This window comes from Engystomops pustulosus, chromosome 2 (genome assembly GCF_040894005.1).
Source record: "Engystomops pustulosus chromosome 2, aEngPut4.maternal, whole genome shotgun sequence".
NCBI lineage: Eukaryota > Metazoa > Chordata > Amphibia > Anura > Leptodactylidae > Engystomops > Engystomops pustulosus.
The window spans coordinates 44,624,594-44,647,320 of NC_092412.1; the positions used below are offsets into that span (position 1 = coordinate 44,624,594).

Below are 22,727 nucleotides of genomic sequence, written 5' to 3' on the forward strand. Positions count from 1 at the left end.
CACCCTTCGCTATATCATGTGTAACGGGTTGGCGTGCAGCCCTGTATATGTAGAACCCTGGTAATTACATGGATTTTATACAGATTTTCTCAGTAATTAAAATCAGCATGCTAGATACCATGCCAATTGTGCCAAATTGTGGAGGGTTACTGTTGACAAAAGTAACCCAATATTTAAAGGTCTTTAAACCCCCTTGATAGGTTAGAATAAACTAATTGAAAAACAGAAGTATAATTCCATGAGACAAAATGAAGAAATGGTTATAGTTAAATGGCATCCACTGCACAGCAAACTATTGCTATAGGCTGGGATTTACATTGATAGCATAGTGGTCTCTGGTCCCCTCTGGTTTGGAAGAAGTGACATCATGCTTATTGTGTTCTGATCGCAGAGGTGATATGCTGTTTATTCACATGGTACAGCTGAGACCAGAACTTGGCTTATGCACCACATGCACACTTGCACGATGATCATGAGGTCATGGCCTGGGGAGGCATCACTGGACTCGAGGAAGATAGTATATGTTTGTTTCTATTTTCTTAAAAAATAATCCCTTCACGTTTTTTACCTAATATCCAAAACCACCAAACTAGAAAAAGTTGCAGTTTGATTTCTAAAGCCCATTTTAAGTCCTTTATTAAAAGCTTCTAGATAAATAGAGAACATGGCCCATTCTAGATCCTCAACTATAAGCTGGAAAAGGCGAGAATTAGCTACAGTAGTGACATAGGTACTCGGTGAGTATACCCACACAAAAATGTCAGGCTAAAGTCAAGTTTCAGTGGCTTTACATTGTTGGAAACATGGACCATTTTTACAGTCTTCTGTCTTGTCCCAAGTATTCCTCTCCATTAAAACATGCTGCAGGCTAAATCCGTCAAAGTCTCAGCCTGTAAAAAGATTTCCTTAGAACTAATGCATGAGCCGAGCTCCTCAGAGACCACTGTTCCTATTGTGTCTCCTACTATTAATGACCACTGACACCATCCCTACAGCTCCGCCATAAAACCTTCTATGTATAATGAAATATATATATCGCCCAGAAGAGAGCCATAAATCTTCATCCTTAATGAGAGCTCAATTATCATGCTAAATGCCAGGTTGGCATTCGTGAATACTGGCATCGTAATAACTGACCTTGTCCAAGTTCACATTTCTTCCAACTTTCCCTTCTGCTAGATCAGGTTTTACCAAATGCCAACTCTCAAAAGTTAGGATCTTGCTTAATAGTGTCTGGGCTGTGGGATCTGTCTCTTTTTTGGAATGAAAACTCAGTGTTTGCCCTACAAGTGCAATTCTTACTGCCAACATACATAACTTCTCTTGTCAACTTATTACGGGGTTAGAAAAGTGTGACCAAGGGAAAAGTCATCACAATAAAAATTGGAAAACATGCCCCTACAGTATAGAAAGGATCCCTGTTGGACAATATCCTCCCTCTTCAACATATAGGTCAACCCAACCAAACTCTAGAATGGTTGCTGTTCTATTGAGTTTACTATTGCAAACTAGTAAAGTCTACTAGAAAAAATTTCAATAAAAAACCTTGAATCTCAGTAGTTGAACAAAAACCTTATATTCAGAATTTGTGTTAAGTTACTGTGTATTGGGTTCTCACCACTCGGATGGGGTCGTGGTTGCTATTTTAAATGTGGCAGCGATCAAGCATACTTGGCTATAGATTGAATGGAGCTCATTCAAATAGTACAGTATTTTTTGAACTATAAGGCGCACCGGATTATAAGGCCCACCATCAATAAATGCCCTCTAAAACGTCTAGGTTCATATATAAGGCGCACCGGATTATAAGGCGCACCTGATTATAAGGATGAATGACCAGCAGGTGGCAGACCTGTGCACAGTTCAAGTACAGTTCATATATAAGGTGCACTGCACTATAAAGCGCACCTTTATTTCAGAGAAAATCAAAGGATTTTTTGTGCGCCTTATAGTTCAAAAAATACGGTATGTGCCATAAAGAGAAGGTTATAATGTTTTCCGAAGAGTCTAGAGGAGTGTCTGCATTTTTTTTTTGCTTCTTACAATGTGGCACATGTATTTGGCTACATTCAAATCACAGTATTTGCCCTCCATCATAAAAATTCCCAATATATATATTTACAACGGAGTTGTAGGACGTATCCCACTGTATGTTCATACTTTGGGATACATTTATCTGTTCTAACCCCCCTCCCTTGAAAACAAGATGAGGGGTCAACATTGGGAGCAGCCAGTGATTGGCTGCTGTTGATATTCTGGTTGTTTTCCCCAGTAACTGTCCTTATATATGGACAGTGACATCACTGGGGATCTCCATGTGCTACACTCAGCAGAGGCTGAGGTTGGATGCAATACTTTGCATCTGTCCCCCATGGGCTACAATGGCCCCTGCTGAGTGTATACGTCACTCAGAAGGAGGAAGCAGGAGGGAAATATGTCACTTGCAAGTGATAGAAGATAAAAAAGTGTCTGGTCAATAAACAAATGGTTTATTGCAGGTGTGTGTGTTTTCTTATTATGTTCCGATGCTACTTACCAACAAGTTTTCAGGTTTGATGTCCCTGTGGACAATGTTCAAGCTGTGCAGATACTTGATGGCGCTCATTAGGTTATACAGCATTCCATTTGCATCTCGTTCTGTGTATTTATTAGTAGAAGTTATAGCATCAAACAGATCTCCTCCCTGAGAAAGAAAAAGGAAGAAATCACTTTGAAGAGACTGCATGATAACGGGATTATAAGAGGAAATCGTCAATCGCCCAAACTAGCAGCATTCAATGTATCTATTATGTTATAAGCTCATTATAAGGTCATTGGACCTCATGATCTCTGGCCGTGATATGGCCTGTATAATTATGATCCACCATCTATAATTCGTGCTCAAGATTGTTATAAAAAAATTAAAATCTGCAGCATTTGAGATCATGTAGTTCTCAGTAATACTCTTCTATTATTTGATGTGGTCAGAAACTTTAAAGACTATGAAAAATGATTTTTTAAAAATATTCTGCTCTGTGTGATGCTAGAAAAATGGAGGCGTTGCCAGGAATAGTTTCCAGATTGCCTAGCTGTGATCCTTACCACTTGTCTATGTTACATATCACCACTAGATGGCACTAGATGCTTTTATTTAGCCACAACTTGAAAGACATGTATCATAGGTCTGGCTTTGTGCCTTTCCTTTTTTTTTATGGCTTTTCTTCTGGTCAGATGTATCTTAGTGGTTTTTCCTTATTTATACATGTAGGGCAAAAAAAAAGTTGCAGAAAGTTACAAAAAAAAAGTCTCCAAAAGTTGAAATCAGCTCTTAGCTAATTTCTACGCCTGGTAGGGGGCAGCTGTGCATTTGCACCAAAATGTGAAACAGTTTTGCGATGTTTTTAAAAAGTTGCACCTTTCACATCTGGATTCAGATAACTCAGTGAACACCGCAAAAAACTAGGCAATGGCGAACTAGTCAATATCAGATTGGTGGGGTCCGACACAAATCACTTGTTCTCAGCCACTGGTACAATGGAGGGGGTGTATCAAACATTAGTACATGGTGTGCCAGCGTATAATGCTCCCCCTGCACACACCGCATCAGGAGGCTTATATATCCATCAGGTAGGTTCTATGCGACATCCAGCAGTGTACAGGAGGCTAATATGAATGGCCTGAAAATGGTCCCGGCCAGAAAACTGCTGAAAACCCCCTGACAAATCTGCTTCTGCAGGGACGTAATTACAGTGATAGCAGCCGTAGCAGCTGCTATGGGGCCCCAGCATCCAGGATATTGGATATGTATATGCTGTAAGTCTGTATATGGTATTGCTATATTGCTGTATGTATGTATATATGGTGAGTATATACTGTGTGTGATTGTTACTGTGTGAAAATGTATACGAAAATGTACATTTTTAATGGGACCCCATTCAGAAGTTTGCTATGGGCCCCTGCTTCTCCTAGTTATGCCACTGTGCCCCAGTGAGTGAAACATGAAGCAAACACCTTCATTCTCTGAGCAGTGGTCAGAACTGGTAACTGCAGATCAGCTTAGGTTTCCTGCCAGATTGCTTAATATTTTGAGGTCACACATGTTTTGCAGTTTTACCAGTATTGGTAATTTTCAGAATGTATTAAAAACAGTGAATGTGAGTAAAGAAGCTTATGTGCAATAACAACCAAAGAGATCCTGACCCCACCATAAATCAACCCATGACAATTCTGCTAACCTTAACTAATTCCATCACAAGATACAGCTCGTTGGGCATATCCATCTCCTCAATGAGCAGGACGATGTTGGGATGCTTCACTCTTCTCAGGATGGAGACCTCATTTTGGATCATATGTTCCTGAAATAACAAAGGCGTGAATATACATATATAACGGATGTAAAGGAGAAACCTGACTGCTCCCATTACCATCACTTTACTTCTAATAATAAGAAATTCAAGTGTAAATGGATCACTCTGTGCCCTGTGGCTCCTTCTCTATTGTTACTAGTGAACTTTTTAGCAACAAGAGGTCATAGTCATAGGGCCAATTTATTAAGACTGTCTCTTTGTGCTCCACGTCCAGGTGCACGACATGGCAGTATTACTACAAGGTTTTCGGCCTCTTAGTGATTCTAGTGCAACAATCACATGGTGGAATTAAAATGTATGCCAGTCTTTGGTTGACTTAGATTTAAGCTATAACCTGTGGCAGTTTTCGGCACAGGTTATAGTAAATTTGGCTGGCCAAGGTGTTCCTGTACTGACCCACTTTGTTCAACACGCAATATGTTTTTAAAAAAAAGTGGCACAAATGTCCCAAAAAAGGGGCACAAAGTTGCAATATCCATCATGTGTGCACAAGACATGATACATTGGCCCTGGATTTCTAGCCAGGAATTGGTTAAAATATCACATGCACATTGGATGTCATCACTTCCACTCTGGAAGACGTAGTCCGCAGAAACCGAGGAAGTCCCCAGAAGAGGTAAATATATGTTATATATATATGTTCTAGAAAATACTGCTCTAATCAAGGAGCTGTGTTCTATGTGGTAATACATTACAGCCCAATTCACTAGGACAATAGGGCACATGTATCATAAGTCTGGCTTTGTCCGATTTTTTTTTTGGGGACTTTTCTTGGCTTTTCTGGGATGTATCTTGTCAGTTTTTCCTTATTGATATACATAATGGGGAAGATTTATCACTGCTTCTTGAGCAGTTTTCTTACAGCGACTACCCCAAACAGCGGCGGAGAAGCTGGTTTATACGCAAAACTACGCAATGTCAGATCTGGCATAGTTTTGCCCGGCTCCAAAAGTCCATATCAGCTCTAAACTAATTTCTACACATGGACAGGGAAGCCATAGGTTTGCGCTAAAATTTGCGACTTTGTAGAAAAGTGACAACTTTACATTGATGTCAATGGAATTTTTAATTGATACGTTAAAACTCCATCCTTCACCGTATATACTCGAGCATAAGCCAACCCCAGTATAAGCTGAGGCCCCTAATTTTACCACCAAAAACTTAGAAAACCTATTGACTTGTGTATAAGCCGATGGTGGGAAATGCAATGATCACAGCCTCCCCAGTATATAGCCAGCAAGTCCGCAGTCGTATATAGCCAGCTCTCTGTAGCATATAGCCATCCAAGTAGTGTATATAGCTAGCCTGCCCCCTTTTAGTATATAGACAGCTCCCAGTAGTATATAGCCAGCCCCCTGTAGTGTATAGCCTGCCAGTACTCTTTTGTATACTGCCAGTTCCTTTTAGTATACAGCCAGCCAGCCCCCTGGAGCATACAGCCAGCCCCCTGTAGCATACAGCCAGCCCCTTTTAGTATACAGCCAATCAGCCCCCTTTAGTGTATAGCCAACCCCGTTTAGTATATAGCCAGCCCCCTTTAGTATATAGCAAGCCAGCCTGCAGTAGTATATAGCCCGCCAGCCCCCTTTATTATACAGCCAGCCCCTTTAGTATAAAGCCAGTCAGCCCCCTTTAGCATACAGCCAGCCCACTGCAGTATACAGCCAGTAATATACAGCCAGCCCCCTATAGTATATAGCCAGCCCTCTTTAGTATGTAGCCAGCCAGCCCCCTTTAGCATACAGGCAGCCAGCCCCATTTAGTATATAACCAACCCCTTTAGTATATAGCCAGCCAGCCCCCTTTACAATATAGCAAGCCTGCCCCCTGTAGTATACAGCCATCCCCCTTTAGTATATAGCCAGCCCTCTTTAGTATGTAGCCAGCCAGCCCGCTTTAGTATACAGACAGCTTGCCCCCTGTAGTATACAGCCAGCCCCCTTTAGTAGTATACAGCTTGCCCCCTTTAGTATATAGCCAGCCCCCTTTAGTATACAGCCACCCAGCCCTGTGTTGTATACATCCAGCCCTCTTTAGTATACAGCCAGCCCTGTGTAGTATACATCCAGCCCTCTTTAGTATATAGCCAGCCGGCCCCCTTTAGTATACACCCAGGCAGCCCCCAGTTTGCAGAACACATAAATAAATAAACATACATACTCACCTTGTGGTGGTCCCCGATGCGCAGCTCCGGTCTCCGTCGCTCCTCTTCTTCCTTCTCTCTGCTGTAACAGACGCGTCCATGTGCTCTGTCGGCCGGCGTACACTATGACATCATCAGTGGTGACACTGCCGCATCATAGTGTGCGCCAGCCGGCTGAGCACATGAAGGCGTCTCTGCCGGCTTTTACAGCAGAGAGGTTAAAGAAGAGGAGCCACGGGGAGCCGCACAGAGCATGGGGAAGCCAGGGCAAACAACAGGGGTGTATGAAAGTTTCTTTTTTTTAAATAACTCTTGTATAAGCCAAGGTGAGGTTTTTCAGCACATTTTTTGCTTATACACAAGTATATACGGTACTTTTTTACTGAGGTAAGGAAGGTTAGTGTGAAATGAGCCTTATGTATTTGCATTTTATTATTTTTATACAGTTCACAATCTATAAAATGTATGTTATCTTTGTATTGCTGTAAACCCCATCACAGGTCACCTGAGCACAGCATTCCCCTCGCAGCAAGGTAATTAATAATGCATGGGATATGTGATTAGAAAAAATATAGGTCTAGTCTGATTCTCCCCATTTCACCTAATTCTCTAATTACATTTCCAGTCTCCTGAGTTCAGCGCTGCTCATTATAAACGTAGATTTCGGCTGCACTGGGATAACGGAAGCGTCTCATAAGATGGCACCAGCAAGACATGAATTATTAACGCTCGCTGCAGGAGAGTAATATTGAACTTATACGTTTTTGAAGAAATTGGGGCATCTGGTTTCTCGTTCCATTTTACAATTGCCTTATATTTTGCAATTATTTTGTTTTTGATCTTTTTTCTTAAAGTGGAATTATTTTTTTATCCTTTCTTTTTGCTATTTTATGAAAAATAATGGTATAGAGAGTTGGTTGTATGAGTTTTAGCATTTGATTCTAATGAACTGTCAGGCGGGCGGTCTTGATTGCTTCTCTGCATATAACTACTCTGAGGACATGATAGGGTCCTTTGAGGCTGCATTTACATTGCATATTTGCAGTCTGTTCTAAGCATAGGTTGGAAGGATTCCCAATATGCCCTTACAATGGAGGGATAAGATGTATCACACTGTGTGCTCATACAGTGGAATATGTTGCTCTGTTCTGCCCCCTCCCCCTGAAATCGGGAGGAGTGAACATTAGAAGAAGGCAGTGATTGGCTGCTGCCCATGTTCAGGGTATTTCCCCTTGTGATGTCAACTGAGGCTGGGAAGGGGTGCAATACGTTACATCTGCCCCCATTGCCTCCAATAGCCCCTGTTGAGTGTATACATTGCTAGGCAGGAGGGAGCAGGATGGAGAGACATAATTTGCTGTGTCTTTCCATCATGTATTTTATACAACATTGATGCCTCCGTTGAACAAGTATATGTCTATGTATACGCTCAGCTCATACGATGGGAGATTATACGCTGAACATATGCAAACAACATGATGTGAATGAAACCTTAAAAGGGACCTTTTACTGCTTCCACATATTCAGATTCTCTGCATCCTTTAATAGAGCAGACTTCACAAATTTTGGTGCAGTTGGAATTTTCTCTCTAGCTTTCCCCCCTGCTCCCAAGCAATCAGTCAGGAGGGCAACCCTGGAATTGGCCACCCATCTGACATACGAGAGCTGATTTAGCATATTGGAAGCCAATATTTAAATATTTGTTAGTGGTGAAAGGTCTTAATATTGCTGTAATATCCTCACCTTTCCTCGACATTTGCTCTTGTTAATGATTTTCAGTGCATATTCTCTGCCGGTTGACCTAGAAAAATTCAACAACAACGAGGATTATATAATTTTGCAGTTTTTATTGTCTCAAGAGCTTCGTGATATCAGATACCTGGCTCCCTGGATGGTAAAACTGCATCTGGTGTACATCACACCACAGCTACTTCCAGTGACTAATCACTATCCTGTCACATACTGTCACTCTCCTGTCACATAGTTATAATGTAGAAGGACATTACTCAGCCTCCTGGCTGTATTCTTACTGCAACTTAGATAGTGTAAGAGATTGTCCCCGATAGGCAGAAATGGTATAGTCTCTATCAGCCTATGTGGCACTGTGCTGAGGGATCATGGGACTGATAGCAGAGGAAGAATTTTGCACATGAAGATGCTGTCTAATCACACAGGTAACGGGTGCAAAGATACAATATCAAAATAACTGGAATGTCTCTTTGTAGTAATGTAATGTAGTATGTAAACCAGTTGTCCCTGCTTAAATCTTTATAAGGGCATACTTTTATTGGTGGCTGCTGCTCAACTGCATCATCTGATGACAACATAAGGTAGTCTGAAACACGCCTCCAGATGTATCATTGGCTTGTACTCCCGCTCAGTCCCTCCCACTGGCAATCTGTAGGCTCAGATCACACAATCCTAAAAGTAGCTCAGAATTCAGTATTGCTACATCTAAGAAAAGTCTATACAACCTCAAGTCACTCAAACTATCAATAAGAAAAAGTAGTTTCCACACATCATGAGCTGAATGATCTATACTGGATATATACATAGTCTTAATTATAATCCTACTCATTAAATATTACGCTGAAAGTATAATTAATGATGAAAGGCGACAGTACGTGTAATTCTTATGTCTTATTAATTGATTTATCTCTAAACTGCTATTTCTTTCGCACGGTGCCGAGCCATGTATTATATTATTTTATTGAAGCTCCTCTATTCATTAAACCCTGCAGCTGCTTCGTATTGTAACTCATTAATCACCCTACATCCCCGAAATAAGAGAATTACTAGGCTTTAGAATTCTCCAACAAAGTAATACAGTTCATATTCAACTTATTCATTCAGTCAATTTCTCACTGATTTCTCAGATACATTATTGTTTACTAATACACTGTCAGTGTATTGGTGAGTAGAGATGAGCAGACCCATAGTTTTAGTTCAGGTTCGGCGGTGTGACCGGTACGTATTTCTGGATTGGCGGCTGAACAGCCAGTCTGCCAAATTGAGGGCCAATGCTACAAGCCATGGTCATGATTGGCCAGGGGGTGTCCACAAGGTCAATCATGGTAAGGGATAGTAGCAAGGGGATTGCCGCATTGCCCGTTCTGCTGCCAATATGGCAACAGGCCTCAGTTGCACAGACAAACGCCGAACTATTGGTACGATAATTTTAAAACCATCTGTATTGGTAATTAAATGGACATTCTCCGCTATTCATCTCGTCAGCATGATTAATTTATATAAATATATGAATGGTCCATACAAAAAATATGGTGGTAAGTTGTTCCAGATTAAATCAAATCAAAAGACGAGGGGGCACTGTCTCCGTTTGGAGAAACCAAGGTTTAATCACCGGAGGCGACAGGGCTTTTTTACTATGAGAACGGTCAATCTGTGGAATAGCCTGCCTCAGGCGCTGGTCACAGCAGGGACAGCGGATAGCTTCAAGAAGGGTCTAGATGCCTTTTTACACCTAAATAACATTGATGGTTATGTTCTATAGAATTGTTTCCCCTAAATCCCTTCCTCATCCAATCCCTACCCTTCCTTGGTTGAACTTGATGGACAAGTGTCTTTTTTCAACCGTATAAACTATAACTATAATATAGCAGTCTTCCAACATAATAATCTAATCAGGAATTACTATGAAAGTCTAAGAGCAATAAAACCAAATATGGTTCAAAAGTAAAGAGTAATCTAAGCTAACGTCTTGGAAAATTAAGCTGCATTGTTAGAAAAGAATAGACATGGAATTCAAAAACAAACATAGATTTTTTTTTTTGGGGGGGGGGGGGGGACAGTTGGGCCAAAGCTCTGGCAAAGAACTGTGATGCTAGTTGCTGCATCAATGGGTCTTTTGAACTGATTGAATGTACTGATGGGGATATAGGAAAGTTCCAAGCTAAGCTTTGGCTCATGAGGTCCCACATGTGGTGAGACAACTATTTTAATAATTAGGCCCCTTGCACACGAATGTATGCTACGCAACGGCCAGAGCCTGGGCTTAGCATATGACCAGTTGGGGGGGGGGGGGGGTGAGCGTGCCTATCCTCTCCCCTCTCTGTAAGGAGCCATGGCACAGTATGGTGATACATGTGTGACAATGCTGTGCACAACAAACATGGCGGCCGTATGCTATCTGCCATTGTTACAGCTAGCATACAGTCCCAATAAATGTCGTGTGCATGGGGCCTTACACTGTCTATTGAGAAACTCTGGTGATCTCAGAAGACTTGATTTGATTGAATTTTAAAGCTTCTTAATACTCCAGAAATGTAATGTGATATCATTGATAATTTAACACTTAGACGTGAAGTATAGTAATAATTTCAATGTACTTCATGATGGATTCTACTTTTGCAAGGAGGTTCTTACAATCCATCAGTTTTGTGCGTGACTCAGAGGCACCAAGATTCCTTAGGGAGAGATTAAGATGTCTGAGGGACAATATAAATCTCAAGTGGTTCTATTATGCTCAACAGTTATGGTGGACACTTGCATTGTGTTATATATTAGAGGTTTTATGCATATAAGTTAAAGACATCAGAGAGAATGATCTGCTTGCCCAAGCTTTTCACTCTTGTCTGTGAGTTATGTCTCGTCCTAGACCAATCTTATTCCTTTGAATGTAGTTCAAGGGGTTCTCCACTTCCAGCAAATAAATGATATTGTTTGAGTAATGAAAAGTTTTACAATTTTCCAATATACTTTCTGTATCAATTCCTAGATCTCTGCTTGCTGTCATTTTACAGGAAACCATAGAATAACCCAGAAATGGAGTACCCACAGATCAGAAAGGAATTACATTTACTAACAAATTGTTATCACATATTATAGAAAAATCCTCAGTGTAGCTAAAGGAAACAAGAAAATCCACCTGTTCGAAGGCTATAGATTAGTCTCTAGAAAATCCCTTAAGGCAACAGTTTACTTACCTTTCTATACATTCTTTCACTATGGCAAAATTTCCATCACCTATGGTCCTACCAACTTTGTATCTCTCTGCTATAGACACTGGTACCTGGAAGCCTTCATCCATGAAATCTATAACCAAAAATGTCAACACATGTCACAGAAATTCACAAACCGTACAAAATCTATCTATCTAAAAAGTATGCAAACGATAAACGTAAACATTCACAGGGTCTACATAGTCTATGGAGACACATGGAGATTGGGTGAAGGGGAAAATAATTGTGATTATGTAACTGCAATTACTTCAGGGCTTCTATAGACAGCATGATAAATATCCCCTTTCTATCTATCTTGGATATATAACAAAAACTGGGATCCTTGTAATTGCACAAAGAATCCACCAGGTGGCAACAGTGTTTCATTTTAGAATTGTTAGAACAGATATTTCTGCTGTTCCTATTCTAGAAATGTACACAATGGGGCACATTTACTTACCCGGTCCGTTCGCGATCCAGCGGCGCGTTCTCTGCGCTGGATTCGGGTCCGGCCGGGATTCATCAAGGCAGTTCCTCCGACGTCCACCAGGTGGCACTGCTGCACTGAAGTTCCCAGAAATGCACTGAAGTTCACGATCCTATCCTGGATGAAGGTGAGTGCAAGCTCCGCGACACAATTTCCTTTTTTAAATGCGGCGGTTTTTCCGAATCCGTCGGGTTTTCGTTCGGCCACGGCCCCCGATTTCCGTCGCGTGCATGCCAGCGCCGATGCGGCACAATCCGATCGCGTGCGCCAAAATCCCGGGGCAATTCAGGTACAATCGGCGCAAATCGGAAATATTTGGGTAACACGTCGGGAAAACGCGAATAGGGCCCTTAGTAAATGACCCCCAATGGGACAAGAACAGTGCAGTGTGTACTATGCGCAGTTGCCTGTGTATAGTGCAGGGGGCGCCAGATTCAGGTTCTTCATGAATTTGGCGCTTCCCTTCACTGCTTTTTTTTGTTTTTAACATGAGATGTGCAAAACATTTCTGTGTTCTGTGTTATCTTCTGTGCATGATAAATGTGGCGCAGGGTTCGACTGAACACCGGAACGCCCCGTTCAGTGTAGAAATTTGTCGTATGATGGTCACAAAATGGTCACGTTTGACACAAATGTGGCACAGGTACTTCTTAAACATCTGTGCAAGCAGCTTGCACCTAAAATAACGTGCAAAGTCCGACAGAAAACTGGCGCACGGCCACGGCACCTTATTAAATAATAATTAATAGGGTAGAGAGCACGATTAGGGTACCTCTAAACTCATTTGAATAGGTCAGGTGCCTCCACAAATTCACTACTAACAGATGTCACCACATGTTCCTGACAAAACTACAGCCAAAGAGTTCCATCAGTGATCGCTACCATTAGATGTGCTCTTATACACCTGTGTCCCTAAAATAATAAATCTCTGTGACCAAAAAAATCTATGAACTAGCCCATTAAATTTCCCCCCTCCCCCATTATGTGTGTGTTCTTGTTTCTTATTCTTTTGTTACTAGTGACATATCTTAAACTGTATGTAACTATCTGTAACATGTGGACAGTGTGTAGAAAACAATTAATAAAAGTGTATTGTATAACATAAGCAGTCCAATCGCCTGGTACAATGCCGATCTTCTGCTCGTACCAGTCATGGAGCCACATAGAGCAGTGGTGGTGAACCTCTGGCACGGGTGCCAAAGATGGACCTCAGAGCCTCTTTGTGGGCACCCAGGCTGTCAATTCAGCACAGAGTTGACCAAACAAAACCCAAGGCCTTTTTCTACAGACACAGGTCACTTAGGACATGCCACACTCAGTACAGTTTTAAAGAGTCACATCCTTGCTGTCTGGTACTGCAGAAGGAGCAATGAGGTGTGTCCCAACCTGGATTACTCTTCGAAACTCCTGTTTTTCGCCCAACGATTCTTCCTGTTCAGAGGACCCAGGAAGGAAGCTACGACGATAATCTGAATAATCTGAAAGTATAACCATTCACCTTGGACTTTGTAAATGAGATGACGGCTGATGACTGGGTCAAACAACAGCACCTCTATTTATTATATTATATTTTGTTGTATTCCCTTATGAAGAATGGCTTTTTACCACTTGTGTCACCCCACCCTTCCTCATAGACTGTAAGCTCTTGCGAGCAGGGACCTCGCTCCTATTGTTCCATATGAATGTTTGTGCTCTGTAATGTAATATTATATTTGTATTTGTCGCCTATGATTTGTAAAGCACTACGGAATATAATGGCGCTATATAAATAAAGATTCCTCTTATTATTATGCCTTCTTTCTACTTTATTTGCATCCTCAGGGTGTTAATACGACTGGAAGCTGCAAATGAGCAGGGAGTAATAAATTACTGCTTAAAGGAAATTTGCTACTCGGTAGACAGTACTTTAAACCAGGCATATCTTAAGGGTGTGTGGGGGTTCCTGAGAGCTTGGTCATGTCACAGGCTCTCAGGAAGGTGAATAGACGGGCAGGACATGCTGTTTTATGCACGCTGGAGGCGTGCATAAGTAGGTTAATAGGAGCGTGCCAAGCACCCTGGGTGACATACACAGTGAGTGCCTGTGCCTCTTCATTTTAAAAGTGGCTTTTTGATTACCGGTAAATCACTCTGTTTTTTTACCTTAGTAAGATAAGATCTAGATAAGATAAGATCATGTCTACAGCAACCCTAAGGTATGTCTGGTTAAAATGCTGTCTACCGAGTGGTAGATTTCCTTTAAATCGCTTTGTCTACACTTTGAAAAAAAAAAGTGGCTTTTGGTTGTAGTTTGGGCTCTCTGTATCCAAAAGGTTGGCCGTTACTGACAAAGTACATCCCTTCTATTTCACAGGCCAGTAATGTCAGAATCATTTCCTTGTGTGGCCTGTTTGCGATGAGTTCCATTAAGTAAATGGGTCTAAGCAACAATACCAACCACAGCCACTGTACAATAATAAGGCAGCACACCTCCAAACATTGTGGTTAACCGTTTAACAAACAGTATTAATAAGCTACCCTCACCTCAAAATAAAATACAAACGTAGCAAAAAAAACCCTTGATATTTAATATACCGCTGCAGTAAATATGTAAAGGATTAAAGTCATGTCTCCCAGATAGCAGGCAGCACATGCTCATTATATTGTATGATAATAGTGTAGCAGCAGTCACCTTCGCTTTTATATGTAGAGATGTGGTCCTCAATTACCATCACACATCAAATATATAGATATTTTATTTTATTAAGCAGCGATGTAGCCATTTTGCCTCAGGCAGCAGGATACTTTGCCTCACTGCTGGCTCAGAAGGTTTGAATGTGAATATGATATTTCATTGTGTATGTCCTTGACACTGCCCTTATACCACTATTCTACATACATATATAGATGATACTCATACGGGGGGAACTTATCATACACTGGTGCCCCTGACTTCCTCCTTCACGCCCTATGCCTATGCGTAGAAGCAGGGGTGCATCATTAATAAGGCGAGTTGAGTCTCCTGCCTCAGGCAGCACTACCTGCCGAAGAATGGGGGGCAGCATCAGAGGCGCAGTCACCTGCTATAAAGCAGGATCTAACACCTAAAAATAGTGTGTCTTAACACCTGATTCGACATGGGTGTGAGACATTGCTTAGAGAACCCACTTACAAAAATATAACTTGATATATTACTTCTCGATAGGGTGGAGGAGGCACTGTTCTAAATCTCGCCTCAGACAATAGAGAGATTAGATTCATCTCCATGTAGAAGCCCTGATCCATGATAATCGATAACTTAGATATGGCCGCTATCTCTGTAACCACTATAGCTTCAGCCTTGATGGATTAAATTATTCTAATATATATATATATATATATATATATATATATATATGTATTCGCTATAACTATTCTCAAGCATTAAAGGGGTATTCTCGTCTGGACATTCACAATCAGTTTGATAAATCTGCCATTTATAAACATTTCTTCAATTGGATGTTATTAAAAAAAATGTTCCTGTGTGAAGATAATTTCTCATAAATGTAGTCATATGGTCCCTTAGAAACGAGATGGCTTCCTCGGATACGGCCACCTCTGCTGGAGGGATTGCACAAAGAAACAAAAGGTGTTTGTATATGAAGTGTCCGGGAGTTACTGCATGTCGCACAGCCGTCCTGTGGTAATGATCGCTGAATCAAGGAGGTCAGACAGGACTCTATAGCGCATGTCTGGCCACCGCTGCCAGAGTGTGACGTGGTCGTAACCGAGGAAGCTATCTGGTTTCTAAGGGACAGAATGACTTCATTTATGAGAAATTATCTTCACACAGGAACATTTTTTTTAATAAGATCCAATTGAAGAAATATTTATAAATGGAAGATTAGTGAAACTGAATGTGAATGCCCAGACGAGAATACCCCTTTAATGTTTGCATTTCTGTGTCAATTATATTATTGCTCCTAGAAATGTAAGGACAATTTTAGGAGGGATAACAGAGGAAAAGTATAATGCAAATGTATCAGAGAATTGGTGAATCAGAAGGAATACAAGTAACAGTGTTTACTAGGGGAGACATGTCAGGAGGGCTGCTAGGTCCACTTCATTTGCTGGTGAAATATTTCGATGGTGTAGTTTTTCTTACCTTCCACTAAGACGTCTCCCTCGTCCATAGAACTGCAGACTTTGGTGGAGGCTAATGAGGTAGAGGAGCCGCTGTGCTGAGAGCCCTGGAAGGTGCAAAGATACAAGCTATTAGATTTCTACTCACATCCAAACCCAAGGAATTAGATAACACATTATTCTTCCCTTTCTTCTAGGAAGTCATTTCTTGCATGATTGGATTTTTTGGTTTCTGTAAAAGGGTATAATGGTTTTAATAAGGAGTAAATGATATAAGTTTCAAATCTTCTCTTTTGCTGGAGAAATTGTCCATATTGTAGACAAAAGTGGTTCTTCATCAATGAGTATTTCCGTGGTAAACTTGAATTTTGTTTATGTAGTGAACTAGCGGAGACAAGAGTGATCATTCTAGATTGATACAAATGGATACATGTTTGGCTGTCATTGGTTACAATGTATTTCTGTGCATTATGTCATGTTATTGAAGAAAGTAGCTAGTAGGAGTAATGGGACCCTGCTCCTGGAGACATTTATGTGGCTATTGTCAAGAGATGTGTCCTTTCATATCAATGAGTTTCCAACAGAATGGCAGCTCTACAGGCCGAGGCTGACTGCATCAGGTGTCCTGAAGAAGCAGCTTTTTAATGTATTTCTCTTCTGTAGATGACTGCAGTAACCAAATATGGTTATTACTCCTTCAAATCAGTGTAATTTTTGGTAGAGTAAAAAGCTCACTATTTTCCGATAAACTTTCTACATCAGCTCCCAACAGTTTTCAAGATCTCTGCTTCAGTTGCCTTTCATGTCCAGGGCGACAGCTATGACACCCATGCCATACCATGTGTCTATTACATGATCAGGGTAGGAAGTAAGGGATATTTAAAGTTGTAGAGTATTCTTATGCACAGCACATTGGGAAATCAAAGGAGTTGTCCCATTTATATTATTAAAGATAAGTATTACTTACCCATTAAATCACTTTTTCAGGTCCCTGCCAATCTGTGACAACTGTAGCTAATAACTACACACGGTCATGGTCATAACATGATGTTACTACTGTGAGGGTACGATCACATATGTAAGTTGACATGAGACTTTTACCCTTAAATCTGCATCTTTTCATGAGTTTTATAATTGGTTGGGCTTATTTGGGGATAAAAACAACTGATTCCACCCTTGCAGGGTCGGCATATCTTGGCTCATTGACTCTTGCTATTGTTAAGGTGGAATTGGTCTAGTTAAACCCAGTAGTAGCCACCCTGTACTGGCAACTGATTGATCAGTCACATGTTGGGGAACAGGTGATTGACCATGTGTTCCCCAACAACAACTGAGGAAGTGCAGTGCTCACTTAATGCTTCTTATTATTGCCAGGGTCTTCAGCGTTCAACTTTCCAATCACCAGGATATGCAGCTACATGTGCCATACAGGATATGTGCCATAAACATAGTATAGGGTAATTGTTATGGACCTACACACCAGGTAAACTTTAAACAATAAAAATCAATGAAGATGCACTGACATTAGATCCTGTCAGCCTTTACAGTCTTGCTAGAGGCTAATAATAAAGGGGGGGGGGTCTCAATATGGGAATCTCTGTCTATAATTTAAAATGTTCTTAAAAACAATCAAAGACGGAGATTTCATGCATGGGCATCCCTTTACATATAGATTCTGTGGAAATACACGATATACAAACCTTATTTAACAAGGCAATGTGTGAAGGCTCCGGGGCACTTATTAATATTCTCTCTTTTAACTCAGCTCATTAATTTCCTGTTAGATCATACATCTCTACATGACTCCCATAATATTCTTTCATCAGATTCTGCACTAGTCATTTCCATTTCTCCACCACATTTCTTCTACTACATTATGCACTTGTAACCTTTATCCAAGGTCAGAATAATACTGTATTATATTAATAATAGAAGTCTAGATAAATTATGTAAATATAAAAAAAAATGAAGTTTACAATACAGACCACAACAGTAGCAAACTGAACTGTCAAGGCCCTTCCAACAATGCTCCCACTATTATATACTGCATTCAGCATAAAGTAATACAAACTACGACAAGCCTTCCTAGCATAAAAGTCATCGAAGAACACAATATAGTGGTGCTGCTCTAATATACAATTGAAACATAATGTTGGAGTGGTTAAACAGGTTAAAAAAATTTGGGGGTTGAAAGCGACCAGTACTTGGACACCTCGGCCGGAAAAGTTTACTGTAACTAGTGCAACAGTTTTCTGTACCTAGAAAACTGTTCCAGCAATATGCCAGAATTAATAGATATGTGTCAGAATTATTAAACAAACTTTATATAAATCTGTAGTGCAGTGTGCACAAGAGATATTACCCTGTTTATAGTTCTTATGTTTCTTGTAATCTGATGCCCCATTGCTAGCAAGATGGAATCAGCATGTCAGTTCAGTTCCGGTTTGCAGTGTTCAAGCCGGGAGATCCCTGCGTGTTTGCATCACACTCGCAAGTGTAGAACGGGCCTTAGACATACTTGTTGTGTGAGATTTTATTTTGGACTGATACTGGATTTGAGTCAAGCCTTGAAGGAAGTTTGCACCCGCCATCTTTGGGCCTGGACCCTAGAGAATCACAGTGCTGCTCCTACAACTGGTCTTTCTGTCTGTCAGGTAAGATATATAATACAAAACTTCTTTTAACTTTTAATAAATGCAAAGTTAGTAACTATATAAGTCGTCTGAACAACCTCTGGTGTTGGTGGCAGAATGGATTAAAGGGATTGTCTCAAGTATTTTAGGATAAGGGATAACTAGGCGATGAGTGAGGATCCGACTGCTGAGTCCTTCACTGAATATGAGAATGGGACTCCCAGTAATACAGAGAATGGGGATCCTCTTCTCATTGAAGGAGGGAGTAGCAGGACAAGCATGTGTCCTTCTTTGCATCTTCTTTGAGAAGACGAATTGCTGCCAGCAAAAAACAAGACACAAAACAGGTACAAGTCTTCCCACTATACCTGATTTTGTTTTTGGCTCAAAACAACTAATGGAAAAACAACTGTTTAAAAAATGAGGGGCATATAAAATTTTGGCGCAGGGTGGCGCTAGAACCATTCTATATTTTAGCTGGGCTATTTTTGCACCACAACTCGCACCAAAATATGTATTGAAAAATAGAAGCCCCATAAAACTAGTGGATTCACAAGCAGCACCAAAATTTTCCACCAAAATATTATGGAGCCGACACTTCATAAAGTCAGAGGTGCAGAGAGGAAAAAAACCACAGTCAGTTTTCTGTTTGAAAGACCGTAATAAATGCCCCCCAGTAGTTCTTTTTTGAAGGTAACATAAGGACACCAGGGTAATGACGTTGTGATACTTTACCTGTATGTAGAGAAAATGTGAGTCTCTATGGAACCAGGATATCGCCATGTCTTTCAAGTTTTCATCCCGACGGAATCAAAATGAGTTTTCTTAACAGCGAAATGCAGAATTCAGAACACGCAGTGGCTGAATATTAAAATGTGTATAGCGTATGCTAGTATATAACACCCTGATATGCTATACGCCATATGCACATATGGGATGTTTAGCGTTTTATACAGTAGCAGGAAATCAGCTTAACATTGCATTAGGATGGAAAATAATAAATGTACCAAACCCTCTGTGCAACACTGAGAATTCAATTTTACTGACAGTGTGAGCGCGACAGTGTGTTACTTCTTTCAATGCCCCTCTTCAGAATATATTATGAGAACATGAATTATAGATTTCTGTACTGTAAAAGGTTATGGACACGGGGCGGAATGGTGATTTATTATAAGTCTCTTAGAGCAGAACTGGTCTAGTTGCCCAACCAATCAGAGCTCAGCTTTAATTTACCCTCAGCTCTTTATAAAATTAAAGCTGAGCTCTGATTGGTTTTCATGGGCAACTAGAAGAGTTTTACCTCAGTAACTTGATAAATCTCCCCCATTGCATTTTGTTAGTGCCTATTCATGGCATAATGTTCTATTTACCTAGCAGGGAGTCATCCTGCACTACTATTCCATTCATAGAAATAGGACATATTGGTTAAATAATCCTGTTCATAGGTGGTATATGCTCCTGACAGGGGAACAAGGCCAACTTATATAGCTTGCCTAAATCTTATGTGCCCCCAGACTGACAGCAATCAAGAAATTTACTTGTTATCCCATACAATACGTAGAATAAGTTATAGAAAGGCAACAGGGGGTAGACTGACTTCTTCACTGAGGTTTAATTTTAAAATACGCAGGCCCACACCTGCAAGGCGGCTTTAATTGGCAAAGTCTTACATCCTGACCCTAGTCAAAAGCCTCTCACACAGTAAGCCAGCTCCCTACACTGTACTGATGTGATACAGTGACATGGAAACAGCGCTATCTAGAGTTGGGAATCTGTCCCTTTTGGGTTAGATATACTGGTTTTGCTTTAATTCCATATCATGTTATTAGCCTTCTTGAAAGCTATGCTTGATGTTAAGGGGGCTGCCTTACAAGGTAGCAAAAGAGGCAATGTTTTCCTTATACCATAGATAACATATTTGCATATTTCCCACAACCTTAAGACGTGTCCGTCAATGGAATTGCTGGAAGGACGTGAAGAAAAATAGCTTCCAGTGCTGATAACCTACAGAGACATTTACATACTCCATGCATTGTATAATATCATCAGTAGAAATTGACTGACTCATTTCCAATATCTGATCTTATCAATATCATCATACCATGTAAATTCTGAACACACAAGGTGTTATTAAACTCTTCATAACTCATGGTCTATTATTAGGATAGTTTTAATTAATGTGTGTGTGCGGGTGTCAGGCTGTGGATAACCGAAATAAAGGAGCCATGGCATGACGCCATAGTGTCCCGCTTCTGCGCCCCAAAGTCTTTTCAGTTTTCGTTAGTCTTTCTCACCGATAGTGCCAAGTACGGGATCACCACAGTCTAAGCCTATCTTCAAAATAGGACATCAATTTTTAGAAGCTGAATAACCCCATGAACCCATGCTACAAATTATCCAAATATCCAAAGGCATCCACAGTCCAATATGACAAAATGAATAGAAACCAATGTGATGTGGCATCTTATCGTTACCAAAATGGTAAAACACGTATAGCACAAAAGTGGAAAAATATGCTTTATATTAGTTGAGTTACAGCAGAGACCACACAGTCGACGGCTCTTTATTCTGTCACTGGATTATGCTTCAAAGTAATATGGTTAGATGGGAAAATTGGAGGTTGCAGTAGCAGAGGAGAGGTGTCACCGCTGGGACAATAAGAAAGACATGCCAATTCCACTTTCATGTTTTATTACTCTTGTTATTGTAACAATGCGGAGGATGGAAGAGAAATCCATTTCATCTTCTACAGATGAATTACTTTTGATATCAAAGACTACCTTTTCTCTGAAAAGCATATGTTCCATTCACATTCATATGCACAATATGCAAAATAGAAAGAATACCTTCAGTACAGATGAAAAATGTTCTTAAAGGGATATACCATAACTCTTTTTTGAACCTATTCTTTATGTATATTTTACAATCCATGAAAACAAAACTAATCTCAAACTTTGAGATTTTTCGGTGATTATTTCCCAGAAGCATTTTCACTTATACACGAAAAGACACTTGGGAAATACATATTTACAGGAAAGGATATTACAATTCTATACTGCAAGCTGAGAAAAAAATTTAATTAAATGACTCTGGTTGAATGAGAGTAAATCATATTGTCATTTAAATCTTAAACTTACTACAGGGGAAAAAAATTATGTTGAACTGATTAAGAAGCAGCTTAGTATGTAAAAAGAATATGAGAAACGTGAAATGTATAGTGTATTTATAATAAATTCTATACCATTGAGGAAACTGTGGGTATGGAGAGACATATATATATATATATATATATACATCAGTTCAAAATGTTTTATTAAATGCTTAGAAGAGGTTGTCCTGAACATATTTATAAAACAAAAGTTTTCATTGGTTACAAAAAAGCACATAATTTACTAAGGGCCCGATTCGCATTTTCCCGACGTGTTACCCGAATATTTCCGATTTGCGCCGATTGTACCTGAATTGCTCCGGGATTTTGGCGCACGCGATCGGATTGTGGCGCATCGGCGCTGACATGCACGCGACGGAAATTGGGGGGCGCACCTCCGGGGAACTTCAGCGCACTAACTACCTTAGTGAATCCCGGCCGGACCCGAATCCACCGCAGAGAACGCGCCGCTGGATCGCGAACGGACCGGGTAAGTAAATCTGCCCCAATGTCTGATTGACCAAGTGTTGCTAAGGAGACTCCATTCCCTCAACAGCTTATACTTTACATGATGTATGAGGACAGAGCTCTCCTAAGCAACGCTCAGACTCTACATTCAGTTTTTTAATAAAAGAAAAAACACAAGCCATTATGGCATAATCATTCAATCATATTATTGAGCTGCTGAAAATCATGCAGACAGCTTGATTTATTATCAAAATTATCTTAGATAAATCTTGACTAAGCTGAAAAATGTCAACGGATTTTCCACTATTAAAACAACATATTTGCCAAAAATTGCACCATGTAGCGTTTGCATATGGTATTGCAGGTCAGCCTTACTTTAATGGAGTTAAGTTGAAATACCCTATACAGCCCAAGGACAGATGCAGTTGTGTTTTGGGGGGGGG

At 40.4% G+C, this 22,727-nt stretch overlaps 1 protein-coding gene across 5 annotated transcripts in view; it reads right to left on the reverse strand.

Moving 5' to 3' along the window:
- DCLK1 (doublecortin like kinase 1) overlaps positions 1-22,727 on the reverse strand; it is a 212,467-nt gene that overhangs the window by 36,284 nt on the left and 153,456 nt on the right. For 4 of the 5 annotated variants that reach the window (XM_072134414.1, XM_072134413.1, XM_072134419.1 and 1 more), the window contains 5 exons: positions 16,058-16,142; positions 11,433-11,541; positions 8,233-8,290; positions 4,215-4,334; positions 2,537-2,683 (listed from right to left, as the gene is read on the reverse strand). In XM_072134414.1, the coding sequence (XP_071990515.1) occupies positions 2,537-2,683; positions 4,215-4,334; positions 8,233-8,290; positions 11,433-11,541; positions 16,058-16,142 (519 nt within the window). Of the gene's footprint in view, positions 1-2,536; positions 2,684-4,214; positions 4,335-8,232; positions 8,291-11,432; positions 11,542-16,057; positions 16,143-22,727 lie in introns of those variants that run through there. The other variant, XM_072134418.1, reaches the window with a different exon arrangement.